The sequence below is a fragment of the Corvus moneduloides genome, chromosome 30 (assembly GCF_009650955.1).
Source record: "Corvus moneduloides isolate bCorMon1 chromosome 30, bCorMon1.pri, whole genome shotgun sequence".
NCBI lineage: Eukaryota > Metazoa > Chordata > Aves > Passeriformes > Corvidae > Corvus > Corvus moneduloides.
In genome coordinates, this window is record NC_045505.1 from 1988612 (window position 1) to 2005320 (window position 16709).

General features: G+C 50.3%; 2 protein-coding genes across 2 annotated transcripts; both read left to right on the forward strand.

Moving 5' to 3' along the window:
- Positions 1 to 543: 543 nt before the first annotated feature.
- On the forward strand, positions 544 to 4625 carry HOXC13 (homeobox C13). The gene is made up of 2 exons (XM_032094207.1): positions 544 to 1180; positions 3493 to 4625. Exons 1-2 carry the CDS (start codon positions 544 to 546, stop codon positions 3747 to 3749), a joined length of 894 nt encoding a protein of 297 aa, XP_031950098.1. The 3' UTR covers positions 3750 to 4625.
- A 9459-nt stretch (positions 4626 to 14084) lies between these two features.
- Positions 14085 to 16709, forward strand: HOXC12 (homeobox C12). The gene is made up of 2 exons (XM_032093812.1): positions 14085 to 14613; positions 16471 to 16709. The coding sequence occupies exons 1-2, from the start codon at positions 14085 to 14087 to the stop codon at positions 16707 to 16709; spliced, it is 768 nt and encodes a 255-aa protein (XP_031949703.1).

The window sequence follows — 16709 nt, forward strand, 5'->3', positions numbered from 1 at the left end:
AGTAAAAAAAATTCAAAATAAAGGCGGGGGGGGGATTTTTATCCTCCCCCCGAAGGGGTTCAGCCTCTCCCGTTGGAATATCGTGGAAAAAACGGGAATGGGGGGGGGGGGGGGCGGTTTTGAGCATCCCGGATCCGTTGGGGGGGGGGGGGGGCGGCGACGCCGAAGGCGGGGACACGGGGGGGCGGAGTGGGCGTGGCCGGCGCGCGCGGCCAATCAGAAGGCGCGGAAGCCGAAGGGGCGGGGCCTCGCCGGGCGCAGGGGGCGTGGCCTCGGCGGATTTCTTAATGGCGCGGCGGCGGCGGGCGCGCGGCGCATGCGCGCGAGGGGCCGATATGTTGGGGGGGTCCCGGGGCGCCGGGGCGCGGCGCGGAGCTGCCCCCGCCGGCAGCACCGGAGCGGGAGGAGGCGGCCGGGAGGCGGCGGCGAGCCCAGCAGCAGCAGCAGCAGCAGCAGCAGCAGCAGGAGGAGGAGGAGGAGGAGGAGGAGGAGGAGGAGGAGGGAGAGGAAGGACGGGAGGAGGCGGCGGCAGCGCGGCATGACATGACGGCCCCGCTCGGGCTCCCCCCGCGCTGGCCCGACGCGCTCGGCTGCCGCTGCGAGGACGCCCCGCGGGAGAAATCCCGCATGGAGAGCTTGGGACACTGCCGGGAGATGATGCCGCACGCCGGCTTGGCCGCGCCGCCGCCGCCTCCTCCGCCGCCACCGCCGGCGGCCGCGCAGGGAGCCGCGTACGCGGAGCTGGCGGCCGCGGAGCCCCCCCGGCAGTGCCCGTCGGGGGCGGCGTCGGGCGCGGCTCTGGGCTACGGGTACCCCTTCGGAGCGGGGTACTACGGCTGCCGCCTGTCCCACGGCGTCAACCTGCAGCAGAAGCCGTGCGCGTACCACCCGCCCGAAAAATACCCCGAGGCCGGCGGGCCCCTGGCGGGCGAGGAGCTGCCGGCGAGGGCCAAGGAATTCGCCTTTTATCCCGGTTTTCCCGGCTCCTACCAGGCGGTGCCGGGCTATTTGGACGTGTCGGTGGTGCCGGCGCTCGGGGCTCACCCGGAGCCGAGACACGAGGCTTTGCTTCCCATGGAAGGCTACCAGCACTGGGCTCTTTCCAACGGCTGGGACGGGCAAGTTTACTGCTCCAAAGAGCAATCGCAGTCCGCGCACCTCTGGAAATCACCTTTCCCAGGTAGGCTGTTCCCTGGGAAGCGGCGGGATGGCCGCGTTCCCCTCCTCCGGCTTCCCGGGATGAGCGCGCACGGATATTCCATTAATCTAACTTATTCCATTTATTCCATATATTCCATTTATTCCATAGGTTACATTTATTCCATATATTCCGTATACTCCATCTATTCCATCTATTCCATTTATTCCATCTATTCCATATATCCCATATATTCCATTTATTCCATTAATTCAATTTATTCCATACATTCCATTTATCACATGCATTCCATATATTCCATTTATTCCGTGTATTCCATTTATTCCATTTATGCCGTGTATTCCATTTGTTCCATTTATTCCATATATTCCGCGTATTCCATATATCAAATTTATTCCATATATCCCATCCATCTATTCCATACACATTCCCCGTATTCCACCCGCGTATTCCACGTATTCCGTATATTCCATCTGCCCGCGCACGCAGGGATGCGTGAGCGCCTGGCTGCGTAATTAAAGGGGAAAGAACCGGCTCAGGAATGCCTCAGTGCGGGGCAATGTGTACGGACATGCACGGCGAGGGTGAAGCAATCCCTGCCGACTCCAAATCCGCGCTCTGGAAAGAAACTTCGCCGTTTAATTCCTTAATTCTCCCCTTTCTTCTCCTTCTCCTCCCTCTTGCCTCACCTCGGGAGAGTTTCTCGGCGCTGGCGCTTCGTCTCCCCCCCTGCCCGCCGCTCCCCCGCGGGCGGAGAGCTCCGAAAAAAGGGGGGAAATGAAAATAGTAATAACAATAATAATAATAATAAATAAAAACGAACCCGGGAATGGCTCGGCGGGCTGGGGGCTGTCGGGGGCTGGGCACAGTAAATCATCTCCCAATTACGCGCAATTAGGGGAAGAGGTGTCAAGTGACAAATGAAGCTGTTTGGGGAAAGAGAAGGAGGCAGAGAGGGGTGGGGAAGAGCCGGCGCATCCCGGCAGGGAAAAGGCCCAAAATTCTCCCTTTGGAGCATCCTGGAAGCCCGAAAATCCCGGGGCGGGAGCTGCTCCCGGGGCCTCTCCGCAGCAAAAAAAAATCCCCAAATAAATTGGGGGACGCGACCCTAAAATGTCTGGGACGGAGAGAAGCGAGGGGGTCGCGTTATTCTGGGGGGAACGCACACATCCCTTTATTCATCCCCCTTTATCGGGACCAAAAAGGAGCTTTTCCAGGAATTTTTGGGGCCACAGGAAAGGGAATTCGGCAGCGCGTTCTTGGCTGCGTGTGGGGTTTTATTTTTGGGGTGGCGCTGGATTTGGGGGGGACCCCCGAACGCTTTATGGCCCTGCTGAGACCCCCAAAAAGGAGAATTCTGCCCCCCAAACCTCCCCAATTAACGCCCGACAGCCATAATTAGGGCCGAGGAGCGCTCGCCTCCATCTTCCTGCCCCTTTGGAGCGCCGAATTTCGGGGCTCGGGTCACCCCAAAACCCTGCGAGGGCGCTGGGAAAGGCTCGGGGATGCCCCAAAATATCGGGGGGAGCTTTGCCCCCCTCCCAGTAGGGCCGGAATAGGGGCGAGGTGTCCCCAGATCCCCCCGATCCCACTCCCCACGCCCGGAGCGTTTCCCCTTCCCCAGCGCCCCCAAAAAGCTGCTGCGTGGGGGCAAAATTTGGGGTTTTTTGCCCTCTCTGAAGGGATTTTTGGGGCTGGGGGGGCTCCTGGGTCCGCACCGGGCTGGGATTTGGGGCTGCTCGTCCCAGATTTTCTGCTGGGGGAAAAAAAAGGGGGATGGGAGGAGAAAGAGGAAGAAGGAAAAAAGGGGAAAACGCTAAAAATTGCCGCAAAAATGGTGGTTTTGAGGTGCCTTTGATCCCCCGCAGCCCTCGGTGTGAGGCTTTGAGGGCTGAGGCTCCTCCTTCATCCGCGGCCAAGAAAAACAGCCCGGAATTATCCCTGGTGTGTTTTTATTCCCATTATCCGCAATATTATCATCCATTATCCCCCTCCTCTGGCTGCCTTTTCCTCTTTTTCCCCCTCTTTTGCCCCTTTTCCCCCCTCTCTTTTTTCCCTTCTCTATTCTCCCTCTTTTCCCCCGCTCTTTTCCCCTCTTTCCCCCCTCGTTTTCCTTTCCCCCCCTTTTCCCCCCTTTTCACCCCCATTTTTATCCTCGTTTCCCCTCTCCCTCGCCCAAAATCCTCATCCCACACCCCCAGGACGCACCAATCCCCCTTCCCCTTATTTTATTCCGCTTTATTTCGCTTTTCATTTCTTTTTACCCTGATTCTTTTCATTTCCCCCCCTCCCCCCCATTCTCACTCACTTTAATCCCGTTTTTCCCCACCCAGACGTGGTCCCCTTGCAACCCGAAGTCAGCAGCTACCGCCGGGGCCGCAAAAAAAGGGTCCCTTACACCAAAATCCAGCTGAAAGAGCTGGAAAAGGAATACGCGGCCAGCAAATTCATCACCAAAGAGAAGCGGAGGAGGATTTCGGCCACCACCAACCTGTCCGAGCGCCAAGTGACCATTTGGTTCCAAAACCGAAGGGTCAAGGAGAAGAAAGTGGTCAGCAAATCCAAGCCAGGGCATCTCCACGCCACCTGAGGGACTTTGGGATTGGGAAAATCGTGGAAAGAGGAGGGAAAAAAAAAAAAAAAAGGGAAGCGAGAAGCGTAAAAATGAATATTTATCTGCTCGTTGCGGTGGGATCCTGCTGATTCCAGGTTATTTAAAGAGAATGATCCTAAAAAAAAAAACCCAACCCCGTCCCTTCAAAATCACCCAGCGCGGCTTTGAGTTTTTCCCTCCCGCCAGCTCTGACTGTGAAATCCCGGCAAAAAATTCCCAGATTTTGGGGAATTCGTGGATATTTTGCAGAGGAGAAAATGGAATATTAAGCTGAGAGTGTAGTTAAAGATGGGAATTCCCATTTCCCCCCTTCCGTTATCTCTTATCTCTTATCTCTTATCTCGGCTCGTTCCGCCCTCATCCCGATGTGTAAAAAATGTGGGGGGAAAAAACCCCCCTCGGGCAAAGTTGGCTCCGCGTTTTCCCGGTTTTTTAAGGGTGGAAAAATCAGGAATGAAGCTGCTCCCGAGCGGAGAAAAGAATTCCCGGGGGTCGCTCCGAGCCCTCCCCAATCCCGGGATTTGGGCGCGGGGCGGGATCGGAGCCGCTCCCCAAGATTTTGTTTGATTTTGGGGAATTTGGGGGAATTTTCTCCTGCGGGTTTTGCTCTGTGCGGGCCGGAAAAAGTGGAGTTTTCTTCCGGGAAATGCCCGATTTTGGGGGTTTTTGGGGTTCTCTTCATGATCCGCAGTGTTCCTTGGAGAAGTAAAAGCGATTTGGGGGGTTTGTTTTTTTGTTTTTTTTTTTTTTTAATTTTAAATTCTAATTTTATTTTAATTGTCCTGTAAATGTCGAGAGCTCGTGGTGTCCGCCTTGTATCATTTCTTAGAAATAAATCGCTTTTTTTTCGTCGTTGTTTTGCCTGGAGGACCAAAAAAAAAAAAAAAAAAAAAAAAAAAAGGCTCTTTGTGCTTTGTGCACCTTTTTGCAGCCCCCGGCGGGAATTCCGGGGAAAAAATGGGGAAAAAGGAGGGAAGAAATGCGGGAAAGTTGGGATAAAAGCGGGAAAATTGAAGGATGGGAAGGGGAGAAAAGAAATCCGAGGGGGTTGAAGCGAGCGCTTTAAAATGGAATTTTTGATGAATTTCTTTTGATTTATTTCATTTTCATTGGGTATATTTTTATTTCTTTGATTTTTATTGACTCGAATTCTATTTAAAATTGTTTACCGGCTTTAGTTTTAACTTAATCTATTTTTAGTCGACATATAGTGTATATCCAGGGGATAAATATTGCCAAAATGCAGCATTTCACTGCGCTCCTGTTCCATTGGTTTTTATTCCACAGATTTTTACTCCATGTATTTTATTCAAGAGATTTTTATTTCACTTAATTCTTATCTAATTTAAATTTTATTTCATTTCCTCTCTCTCCCTCCCTTTATTTTTCCTCCCTCATCTCCCTCCCTTCCCCCGCCCGAGAACGCGGCGGGGCCGCTCCTCAACCGCTTTAAAAACCTCTTTAAATCGCTTTAATTTCCCCAAAACCTCTCGGGCTCCGCAGCCGCGCAACTCCCGCGGAGAGATCCGAGCGAGGAAAGAATTTCGCCGTTTAATCCCCTCCTTAAATCCGCCCGAGGGGAGGGAAAAATGGGCAAAAAAAGGCTTTAAAATCGAGATTTTTGCGGGGTTAAATTTCCCCGGAGTGGGGCAAAAATTGAGGGGAGAGGGGGAATTTAGAGGGGGAAAAAAGTGAATTTTAGAGGCCACAAAAATGCTCGCGCGGGCGGCAAAATATTTCATTTACTCGATATTGAATCTCTATTGAATCTCTATTGAATCTCTATTTAATATTTATTTAATATTTATTTCTGTATTTCTCCCAGGCCCGGGGATATAACCCTGAATATTCGCTTGTTTCGAGGATTTCGGGGTGGATATTTAAATGTTTTGTGGATTTTGCGGATATAAATATTCAGATTCGGGGGGTGGAATTTCAATAATTCGGGGGGTGGGGCGCTCCGGGTCTTTATTTTTGGGTTGATTCCCCCTCAAATCCCGTCCTGGGTCTGAATTTCCATCGATATTTTATAGGAAGTTGTAGAAATACGTGAGGTAAATACAGAATTTATTGGAAATAGATAATAAAAGATAGAAATTTACGGAAATAGATAATAAAATATAGGAATTTACAGAAATAGATAATAAAATATAGGAATTTACGGAAATAGATAATAAAATACAGACATTTCTAGATGTAGAAGGGGAAATGCAGCGCCCTGCACTGATTTGGGAAGCGGCAGGTGGATAAAATCCGTGTTTTTATAGAAATTCATAGAAATATTTGGGATAAACAGAGGGATTTCTAGAAACGAAGGCGATGAAGAGATTAATTCATACAAATTCGCCATAAAAATCTAGAAATTGATGGAGATTTAGTCATATCTGGAAGCGAATTCCCAATATTTTCACACAAAAAGGGATGAAAATCCCGTTCATGGGCGCCTGGATGCGCCTCTGGAATGTGGGGATGGATGGGGACGGATGAATCCGCACCCAAAACCCCCAAATCAACCCCAACATCCCAAATCAACCCCAAAATCCCCAAATCAACTCCAAAATCCCCAAATCAACTCCAAAACCCCCAAATCCGCACCCAAAATCCCCAAATCCGCACCCAAATTCCCCAAATCAACCCCAAAATCCCCAAATCCGCACCCAAAACCCCCAAATCAACCCCAAAATTTCCCCCGCAAAACCCCAAAAGGACCCTCGGCGTTGGGTTTTTCCTCCCAGAATTTTTCCAGGGATCCAGAAAATTCCATTCCGTCCCCAGAAATCGCCCCCGATGGATTTGGGATCCTTCCCAAGGCGACCCCAAATCCCGGGAATGCCGCCGGACCCGCCCCTCTCCCAAGGTTTTGGTGGGGAAGGCGAAAAATTTGGGGGTTTTGGGGATTTCTCCCCAAAAATTCCAGGTGTTGATCCCAAGGGTTTTCCCGGATTTTTTTGGGGGGAGTTTCAGCGATTTGGACCCAGAATTTCTCCGATTTTCATTCATTTCAGGAGCAGCTCAGCCGGGAAATATCAGAATTTATCTGGATGGGCGCTTGGAGTCCTTGGGAAAACCTTCCCAAATTCTCCCCAGCCGGGAAAAGTCGGGATTTGGGTGGGAAAAAAGGCTCTGATTCCTAAAAAATCGGGAATTTTTGCGTGCGGAGACAAAAAGCAGCTGCGGGAATGCCCAAATCGCAATTCTGGGGGGCAGAAAAAATGAGAAATAAATTTTAAAATCGGCTAAAAAGCGGCAAGAACGGATCCTTGGGAAAGGGTTTGGAGGGAATGTGGGAAGAGGGAGAAATATTCCCGATTTTCTTCCCCTGGAGCTCGGATTCTTCTCGGAGCAGCCAAATCGGGGAGGGTTTGGTCATTTGGGGGTTAATTTTTTTCACTTTCGGGTCAATTTTTGGTAAATTCTGGTTTAATTTGTGGCTTCATTTTTGGTCACTTTGGGGTTAATTTTTATCACTTTTGGGTTAATTTTTGGTGACTTTTGGGTCAATTTTTTATCATTTTCGGGTTAATTTTTATCCCTTTCAGGTTAATTTCTGTCACTTTTGCGTTAATTTTTTACCATTCTGGGTTAATTTTTGTCCCTTTTGGGTTAATTTTTCACCATTTCGGGTTAATTTTTGTCACTTTTGGGTTAAAGTTGTTCGGACGAGGCCAGCTCCGGCTCTTCCTCCTTTTTCCCTGTCTTGGCTGCTCTTTGGTGCTGGAGGACTCCAAAAAAAGGGATAAAACTCCCAAAAAGAAGGAAAACCAAGGAATTCCTTCATTTATTCCTCTTCAGGGTTTGATTTTTTTAGGGATTTTGGTGGGGAAAATTGGAGAAAAAAGGGAATTTCGAGCGATTTCCCAAAATATTGGAATTTTTCCTGATTTTCCGCAGACGCCGGAGCTTCCGTCCTCCCCCAACGCTCCAGGAGCTGAGGAAATGTTGGATTTTCCACTCAGAATTTTGGGATTCAGCTTTTCCCGAAGCTCCAGGCTTGGGTTGGAACCTCCAAGGCCCCAAAAATCCCAAATTTCCCCCTTAATCCCTCACGAATCCACGGATTCCTCCTCCGTCCTTTAATCCCGGTGGGGAAAACATGAATTTGGGGCTGGAAAGATAAAAAGAATCCCTTTATTCATTTATTAATTTCATTTTTAAATGCTTTTTGAATAAATTCTTCCTCCCGTTGCTGATTTAGGATTTTTGGGGGCGTTTTCCCTCATTTTTTTCCCCAGAAAAGGCGGAAAATTTCATTTACAAGCCCAGCTCCTGGGAATTTTCCTTCCAACTCCAATCCTCTCCAAGGAGGCGCTTGGGTGGAGAAGGAGGGAATGGGAATTCTCGTGATGAGGAGATTTTCACTGATTTTTTTAAATTTTAATTTAATTTATTTGGGGTTTTTTTAAATTTTTCATTTGGATTTCTGGCAGGGCCGCGGATGGAGAAGTCGGGAATAAAAATCCCGAATCCAGGCCGAGCTGAGCGCTGGGAAAAAAACGGAATTCAGGAGGGGAAAAAAAGGCAAAAATGGAATTTTTCGGGGTCGCGACAGCGCCCGAAGGGACGAGGGAAAACGGAATTAAAAACGGGAAGAAAAACCGAATTTAAATCCAAACGTCGGCCGCAGACCCCTCCTTAATCCCAGTTTCGACGCAGAACTCGCCGAGATTTGACCCCAAATCGAAGAAATTCGGGGTTTTCCCTTCCGTTTTTCCGCAGAAAATCGGGATGGGGAATGGTCAGCGGATGACGTCAGCGGGCTGTGACGTCACGGGCGGGTTACCCTTGACCTTGACATCATCGGGGGGGGGGAGGGGACGGGGGGGACCCGGGGGGACCCCTCAGCCTTGATCTTCGCCGCGGGGCCGCCGCTGAGCCGGGCTGAGCTCGAGCCCAGCCGGGCCCGAGCGGCGGGGCCGTAAAACCCCGCAGGAAATTCCCGGCTTTGGCTTTTCCTTCCCTTTGTTCCCGGCGCTTCCCGGCCCGGCCCCGGCGCGGCCCTTCCCGCATTTTTCCCTTCCTGTTTGCGTTTTTTCTCCCTTTTTTTCCCCCCCCCCCCTTTGTTTCCTTTCTTTTTAATGAATTTTCCTTTTCCTTTTTTCCCCCTTTTTTTCCTTTTTTTTTTCTTTTTTTTCCCTTTTTTTTCCTTTTTTTCCTTTTTTCCCTTTTTTTCTTTTTTTCCCTTTTAATTTCCTTTCTTTTTCCTCTCATTTCCTTCCCTTTTTCTATTTTTTCGTTTCTTCATCTTATTATTTCCTTTCTTTTCCTATTATTTCCTTTCCTTCCTATTTTTTCTTTCTCTTTTCTATTTTTTCCTCACTTTTTTCTATTTCTTTCCTTTTTTCTCTTCCTTTTCCTTTTTCCCCTATTTTTTCCTTCCTTTTCCCCCCCTAATATTCCCTTCCTTTTTTCTATTTTCTCCTTTCTCTTTTCTATTTATTTCCTTTCTTTTCCCCGTTTTCCCCTTTCTTTTTCTACTTCCCCTTCTTTTTTCCTATTTATTCCCTTTCCTTTTCCCTATTTTTCCCTTTTCCCCCCTATTTTTTCCCTTCTTTACTTCCCCTCCCAAACAAACGTTCCCCATTTATTTTTTCCCCCCAAACCATTTTTTAAGGATCAAATCCCCCCTCAGGAGCGGGAATTCCTCTCCCTTCAGAGCGAGGTGAGTGCAACTCTGATTTTCCCGGTTCCACAAGAACTTGGCCTTGAAAGGCCAAAAAAAAGCCAAAAAAAAGGAAAAAAGGGGGGGAAAAGAGGATTTTTAAATTATTTTTGGTAGCTTCCCAAGGCTTTGCCAAGGAATTTTTCCTGGAGGCTCCTCCAGCGCTGCCGCTTCCCTGGATTTTCACCCCCTTGGCTGCGCTTCGCCTCAAAGAGGGGGGAAACCTCGTTTTTATGGATATTTGGGAATTACATCCCGAAAAATCGCGGCTCCGCTGCGGGGGGAGCTCAGCCCGGCGCGGATTCCCGAAATTCCCTTTTTTCCCCGCCGCTTTCTCCTCCTTTTCCAAGGAAAATGGAATCAAATCGCGGCTTTGGGGCTCCTCCTATCGCGATTTGCTCTCGCGACTCGGGAATTCCACGCCCTGGCCCCGCTTGTTTTTCCAGTTTTTTTGGGTGGGTTGTTTTTTTTTTTTTTTTTTTTTAGGAATTCCAGGGTAAAAAAAACCCCAATTTCTCCCCCAAAACCAGACCTGGAGTTAAACCCAAACTTCCCTGGATTTGGGGGGTTGAACTTTTCCCTTCCAGGCTTTCCCGGGGGGAGAGTCTGCCGGCAAAAATGAGGAAAAATAGGGGGGAAATGGGATTTTCCAGGAATTTCCCTCTCTGGGACCTGCGCGCCTCCAAACTGGAGCCGCCCCCGGTGATTTGGGCTGATCTGAAGGGATTTATTCCCATTTCCTGCTTTTCCATGGAATTACATTCATTTGGGGGGGTCAGTCCCATTTTCCCAGCTTTTCCAGGCGTTTATAAATTTCTAAAATGACGGGAAAAGCGGATTTTCCACTCCAGAAAAAGCAGCCGGGGGATATTTGGCCATCCCAAAAATCCCATTCCCATGGGATTTTCCCGACCCTGTCCATATTTATTCCCCATATCCTGGATTTTTATATTTCTTTTATCCCAAATCCTTCCCTTTTTGGACCCTTTTTGCTCGAGCCACAACTCCGGACGGATTTGGGGTGAAATTGGGGAAAGGAAAAAAAAAGGGATTAGTTTTTCCAACCTCCAGACTCCCCAAAATCCCTTTAAATTTCCTTTTTCCCTCCCAAATGTTTCGCCCAGCCGGGAAAAATTTGGGTGATTTTGGCCTCGGGAAGGTTAAATTTCATTTTCTGGGGAGAAAATTCCGAGTGGGGTCGAGTCCTTCCCATCGGAGCCGGAAAATTGAGGCTGAGGCCGCAGGATTTGGGATCTCTTGATTTAATTTTTTATTTGTATTTTTATTTGGGTTCCTGGAAGAGATGGGAATGGAGATTTTGGGAATAAAAATCCCGATCCAGGCCGAGCTGAGCGCTGGAAAAAGAAAATGGAATTCAGGAGGGGGAAAAGAGGCAAAAAGGGAAATTTTCAGGGTCGCGGCGGCGCCCGAAGGGAAGAGGAAAAAAGGAAAAAATCCCACGAATAAAACCGGGGGAAAAGCGCCAAAAGTCCAGGAATTCATCCCAAAAGTTGGGAATGTTTTCCCCGCGCAGCCAGGGATGCTCATTAGCATGGGATGCCGACCCTTTTTACTACCCTAGACAGTGACCTTGAACTGCGCTCCCGCTTTTCCAGCCGCTTTTCCTCCCCCTCTTCCCTGGATTTTTATTACTCCGGGGCTGGAATTTTATTATTTCGGGGCTGGTTTTTCCCCCGGGCTGGGAATTTTCTTTCCAGGCCGACGTTTTTCCAGAATCTGAGGGAAAAAAATTAAAATAAATAATCTTTAAAAATCATCTTTGTCTGAAAATTGGGATTTTTCCCAGTGGGAAAAAGGGAATTTTTTTATCTGGGCCTTTTTGAGTTTAAAAAAAAAAAAAAATAAATAAAATAAAAAAACGAAGGGGATTTTCTGAGCAATTTAAGTGGGAATTGGGATATTTTTAGGAAAGCCACCCCGGGGTTTTTTTAAGCGGCGCTCAGCTAAGCCGAGCATTCCAAAAGCTCGAGCTGAGCTGGGAAATGAGATTTTAATGGGAAAAAAACTCCCCCTGGAAAGGCGGGAGCGTCGCTGAAGGGTCCTCGGGGCTTCTTTTTATTTCTATTTCCATTTTTATTTTTATTTCTATCTTTATTTCTATTTCTGTTTCTATTTTTATTTCTGTTTTCAATCCGCTCCTCGCTGCGAGTTCTGCTCCAAGAGTTCAAGGCCACGCTTCGAATATTCCCGGGAATGCTCGGGGCTTTTCCCAGCTTGGAAAACCAGGAGAAACCAGGAAAAAAAAAAAAAAAAAGAGAGGGGAAAAAAAAAAAGAAGAAGAAAAAATCGCTTTTCTCACTTTGAGGCTCCCTCGCTCAACCCCGCCCCAAAAATGCGATTTTTGAGTGAATTTTTGGGCTCGTCCCGCTAAAAAATGCAAATATTTGAGGGGAACCCCCCCAAACCCCAGGATTTTGGAGCAGAATTTCCCTTTCTCCAGCAGGGAACGAAGCCCCGGAGCAGCCGGGGCAGGAATTTTTGGGCGGAGGGAAGAGGAAGGAATTTTTTTTTCGCCCCAAAAAAAAGCAGAAATGGGAGCGAACAAAGCCAACCGCGGGGCATCACGTGCTCGGAATTTATATAAATTATTCCTCTCCTCATCCCTGCAGCTCCAGGAAGGAACCGGGAGCAGCTTTTCATTCCCACCTCGTACCTGCGGGGAGAAAAATTCCTTGGCAAGGCTTGAAAAACGCCCAAAAAAACCAAAAAAAAAAAAAAAAAAAAAAGAAAAAAAGAAAGAAAAAAAAAACCCCAAAAAAACCCCAATTCTTGGCGTTTCAAGGGAACGTTTCTCGCTCGAGCTTCGCTGCCTCCGCGGGGAAAGGTGGGCGCGGAGCTCCGCGAGGTAGGAATGGAGTTTTCCAGGCTGGAAAAACGATGGAAAAGCTGGAATTCGGGGCTTTTCCACCCCCGGGAGCTGTCCATGGAAAAGGAAAAGGCGCCCAGGAGAGCGGCACCTGACGGATTTGGGGTTTTTCCGGGGTTTTTCGGGGGTTTGGGGGGTCCAGGAGGGAAAAAAAAATGCGAGGTTTTGGGGGGAAATCCCTAAAATATTGCGGTGGGAAGGGGGGAAATGGGAATGGGGCGGGTTTCCTTCTGCGGGAACATTCCCGGGGTTTTGGAGAGGAAAAATGCAAAAATCCAGCGAGGAGGAGGGAGCTGGGCTGCTCCGAAAGAACAGCAGAGGTGGGAAAAGGGAAAAAAAAGGATCAAAAACCAGAAAAGAGGAAAAAATTCCAACCCAAACCCTCGGCAGTTCCCGGTTTCCATTCAAAGCGTCTCTTCCAGGATTGTTTTTCCCTTCCAGGTTTTTTTTCCCCCTTCCCGGTTTTTTTTTTTTTTTTTTTGAGTTTATTTTGTGCAGGAAGGAGCCGGTATTGATTTTTTTTTTATTATTTTTCCTCGTTTTCCTCGGGAGAAGGGGAAGGGCGGGAGGGAAGAGCTGCGAGGGCGAAATAAATGGAATTAAAGCGGCGAGGAAGCGGCTTCCAGGGGTGGGGATGGGCCAGAAAGATGGGAATTTCCAATTATTCCCGGGGAAAAATGGGGAAAAAAATCAGATTTTAGGATTAGAGTGGCGCTTCTGGGATCTGTAGGGGATGGATGAGGGAGCGCGGAGCCCTCCTGGCCGCTGTCTGCGCCACAGCTCATTAATAAAACCGATAGATTGCTCCTAAAAAAAAAACCTGGAGAGGCCGGGAAGAGTCTGGGAAGAGGCTGGATCCTCCACGGAGCAGCGGGGGCCGGGAAAAGGCGGGGGAAAATGAAAATAATGATTAAAAAAATGACCAAACCCGATAAAATAATGTCCAAAAATGATAAAAAAAAGATCTTGAATGATTAAAAAATGACCGGAAAAGATTTTTAAACTATTTAAAGTGACAAAAAAGGATTTTAATTGGCCAAAATAAAAGAGATGATAATGATCTAAAATAAAAAAAGGTGGAAAAGGTCGGGAATCGCTTCCAAGTCTCCCTCTGGATCGGAGCCTGTTGCGGGCAGCGTCATCCGTCTCCTTAAAAAGCCCCGTAAAGTTTATATGACACAATATCTAATGGGGATTTATTGGGGCGATACTGTAAATCCGCGCTTTTAGTTAATAAAGGAGTTAATTAATGAGGAGCGGCCGCGCTCGCGCCGCTCTTTCCTCCCCCCGGGCTGGGGGCTGGAGGTTTTGGGGTGAAAACCCCAAATCTTTCCCGTTAAAAATGGCATTTTCGGGGCTTTTCGCCAGCGCTGCAGCGACTTTAAAATCCCCAAAAATGAAATTAAGCGAAAAGGGGATTGATGGGATTTTTTAGCGATTTTTTATTTTTTTAATGCGGGAGGGGGGAAAAGGGGGGGGAAAGGAGGAAAAAAAGGAGGAACTCGCCGCTGTTTTGTCTCGGCCGCGGAGGGGAGGGGAAAAAAGGGAAGGGAAAAAAGAGGAGGGGAAGGGAAAAAGGAGGAGGGGACAAAGGGGGGGACACCCAGCGCGATTTGGGGCTTCACGTGACGGCGGCGGCCGGGCCAATGAGCTCGAGCCGAGCCTTTTAACCCCGCTTCATGGCAGGGAAGGCGCAAAAGTGGCAAAAAAATCCCAATAATTTTTTTTTTGCCCCCTCCTCGGATGCGCGGGGGCCCCGCGGAAAATGGGCGAGCACAACCTCCTGAACCCCGGCTTCGTGGGCCCGCTGGTCAACATCCACACGGGGGACGCCTTCTACTTCCCGAATTTCCGCGCGTCCGGCGGCCAAATCCCGGGATTGCCGTCCTTGTCCTACCCCAGGAGGGACAATTTTGGCTCCTTGCCCGCCTGGGCATCCTCGGAGCCCTGCAATGGGTACCCGCAGCCCTACCTGGGCACGCCCGTGGCGCTCAACCCCGGCTTCGGCCGCGCCTGCGAGCTCGCCCGCGGCGACGAGGGCAAGTGCTACTACCGAGAGGGCGACAAGCGCGACGACAGGGGCAGGGACAGTGCCCTGCTGCCCCTGGAGCCGCTGCCGGCAGCCGGGATGGGAGGGAATTTCGGGAAGTTTGAGTATCCCGCTGCAGAGGGGATGGCGCAGGACCCGCCGTCCTGCCAGTCCCTGGAGTCGGATTCGGGCTCGTCGCTGCTCAACGAGGGCAATAAAGGGGACGCGGCGGGGTTGGTGTCACCCCTGAACGCCGGGAGTGCTGGTAAGGTCCTAAAAAGGGGGTTTTGGGGTTTTTTGGGGGGGGTTGGAGGGGTTTTAGAAGGGTTTTTTTTTTGGTGGGTACTGCAGGGGGGGTTGGAGGGGCGGTCCCCGGGGATTTGGGGTTCGGCGGCTTTGGTGTCACCCCTGAACACCGGGAGCGGTGGGAAGGTCCTAGAAAGGGGGTTTGCGGTTTTTAGTGGGGTTTTTTGGGGGGTTTGGAGCGGGTTTAGAGGGGTTTTTGGAGGGGTGTTGGAGGGGTTTTCCCTGGGAGTGAAGGGGGCGCGGCGGGGTCGGTGTCACCCCTGAACCCCGGCAGCGCCGGTAAGATCCTAAAAAAGGGGGGTTGGGGTTTTTTTGGGCGGCTTTTCTGGGGGTTTTGGAGGTGTTTTCCCGGGGAATTTGGGGTTCGGCGGGGTCGGTGTCACCCCTAAACCCCGGCAGCGCCGGTAAGGTCCTAAAAACCGGGATTTTGGTGGTTTTGGGGGGGATATGGAAGGGTTTTCCCTGGGAATAAAGGGGACGCGGCGGCGTTGGTGTCACCCCTGAACGCTGGCAGCGCTGCTAAGGTCCTAAAAACGGTATTTTGGGGGGCATTTGGGGTGTTTTGGGGTGTTTCGGAAGGATTCTCCTGGGAATTTGAGGTTCGGCGGGGTTGGTGTCACCCCTGAACCTTGGCAGCGGCGGTAAGGCGCTAAAAAGGGCTTTTTTGGGGGGTTTGGAGGGGTTTTGGGGTGGTTTGGAGGGGATTTGGGGTGTTCTGGAGGCGTTTTGGCAAGGTTTTCCCAGGGAATTTGGGGTTTAGCGGGGTTGGTGTCGCCCCTGAACCTTGGCAGTGGTGGTAAGGTGCTAAAAAGGGGGGGGTTGGGGGTTTTGGGGGGAAATTTGGGGTTCCCTCCGTGGGACCGGCGCGCCGATGTGGGGTCAGGCCGCTAGGGGTAGCAGCGAAATCCCGAATGTTTTATTGGGTGCTGCTGCTTTTAAAAGAAAAGGCCATAAACATGTAAATATCCCATAAAAAAGGGGGAAGAGGGAGCGGCAGGAGCGGAGCGGGACGGGGGATGCGCGGCCGGAGAGACCCGGGGCTCTTTTGGGGTCACGGCTGAGGGGTGTCCCGAGGGAAAAGGGGGGGAAAATGGGGATTCTTCAAACCAAAACAACCGGGGGCGGTTTTGGGGTCACGGGTGAGCGGCGGCAGCGCGAGGGAAAAGGGGGAAAAGAGAGGGAGAAGAGGGGAAAAGGGGGAATCCTTAAAAAAACCCCTCCGGGAGCGTTTTTGGGGTCACGGCTGAGGGGCGGCAGCGCAAGGGAAAATGGGGAAAAAGGGGGAAATCCTTAAAAAAAAAACCCCGCGCGCTTCAGAGTCGGGATCTGGGGGCAGCCCCAGGTTCTGGGGTGTCCCGGATTTGTCTCCCGTCCTTTGCTTCCCAATTCTCCCTCCCCGCGCTGGGAGAATCCCAAATTCCCCGCGGCCCCAAAGCTTTAGGGACAGCGGGGTCACGGGGAAAGGGCCGGGGTGGGGACGCTTTTTTGGGGGAAAAAGGGGAAGTGAAGATGTGGGGACGATTTTTTTAGGGAAAAAGGGGAAAGTGGCTTTTTGAGGACCCTTTTTTAGGGAAAAAGGGGAAAAGTGGCTTTCTGAGGACCCTTTTTTAGGGAAAAAAGCGTTGCGGGGACGCTCTTTTAGGGGAATAAAGGGAAAAGGGGCTCAATGCGGACTTTTTTTCGGGGAAAAATGGAAAAGGCGTTGCAGGGACGCTTTTTTTTGGGAAAGGAGCGTTGTAAGGATGCTTTTTTCGGGGGAAAAGTGGATTTTAACCCTCGGGAAAGGCTCAAATGCGGCTCGGGCGGCCTTTTCCAGGTGCTCCGTGGTACCCGATGCACACGCGATCCCGGAAAAAGCGCAAACCCTACTCCAAGCTGCAGCTGGCCGAGCTGGAAGGGGAATTTTTGGTCAACGAATTCATCACGCGCCAAAGACGGAGGGAGCTCTCGGACCGGCTGAACCTGAGCGATCAGCAGGTGAAGATCTGGTTCCAGAACCGGCGCATGAAAAAGAAAAGACTCCTCCTCAGGGAGCAGGCGCTGTCTTTCTTTTAA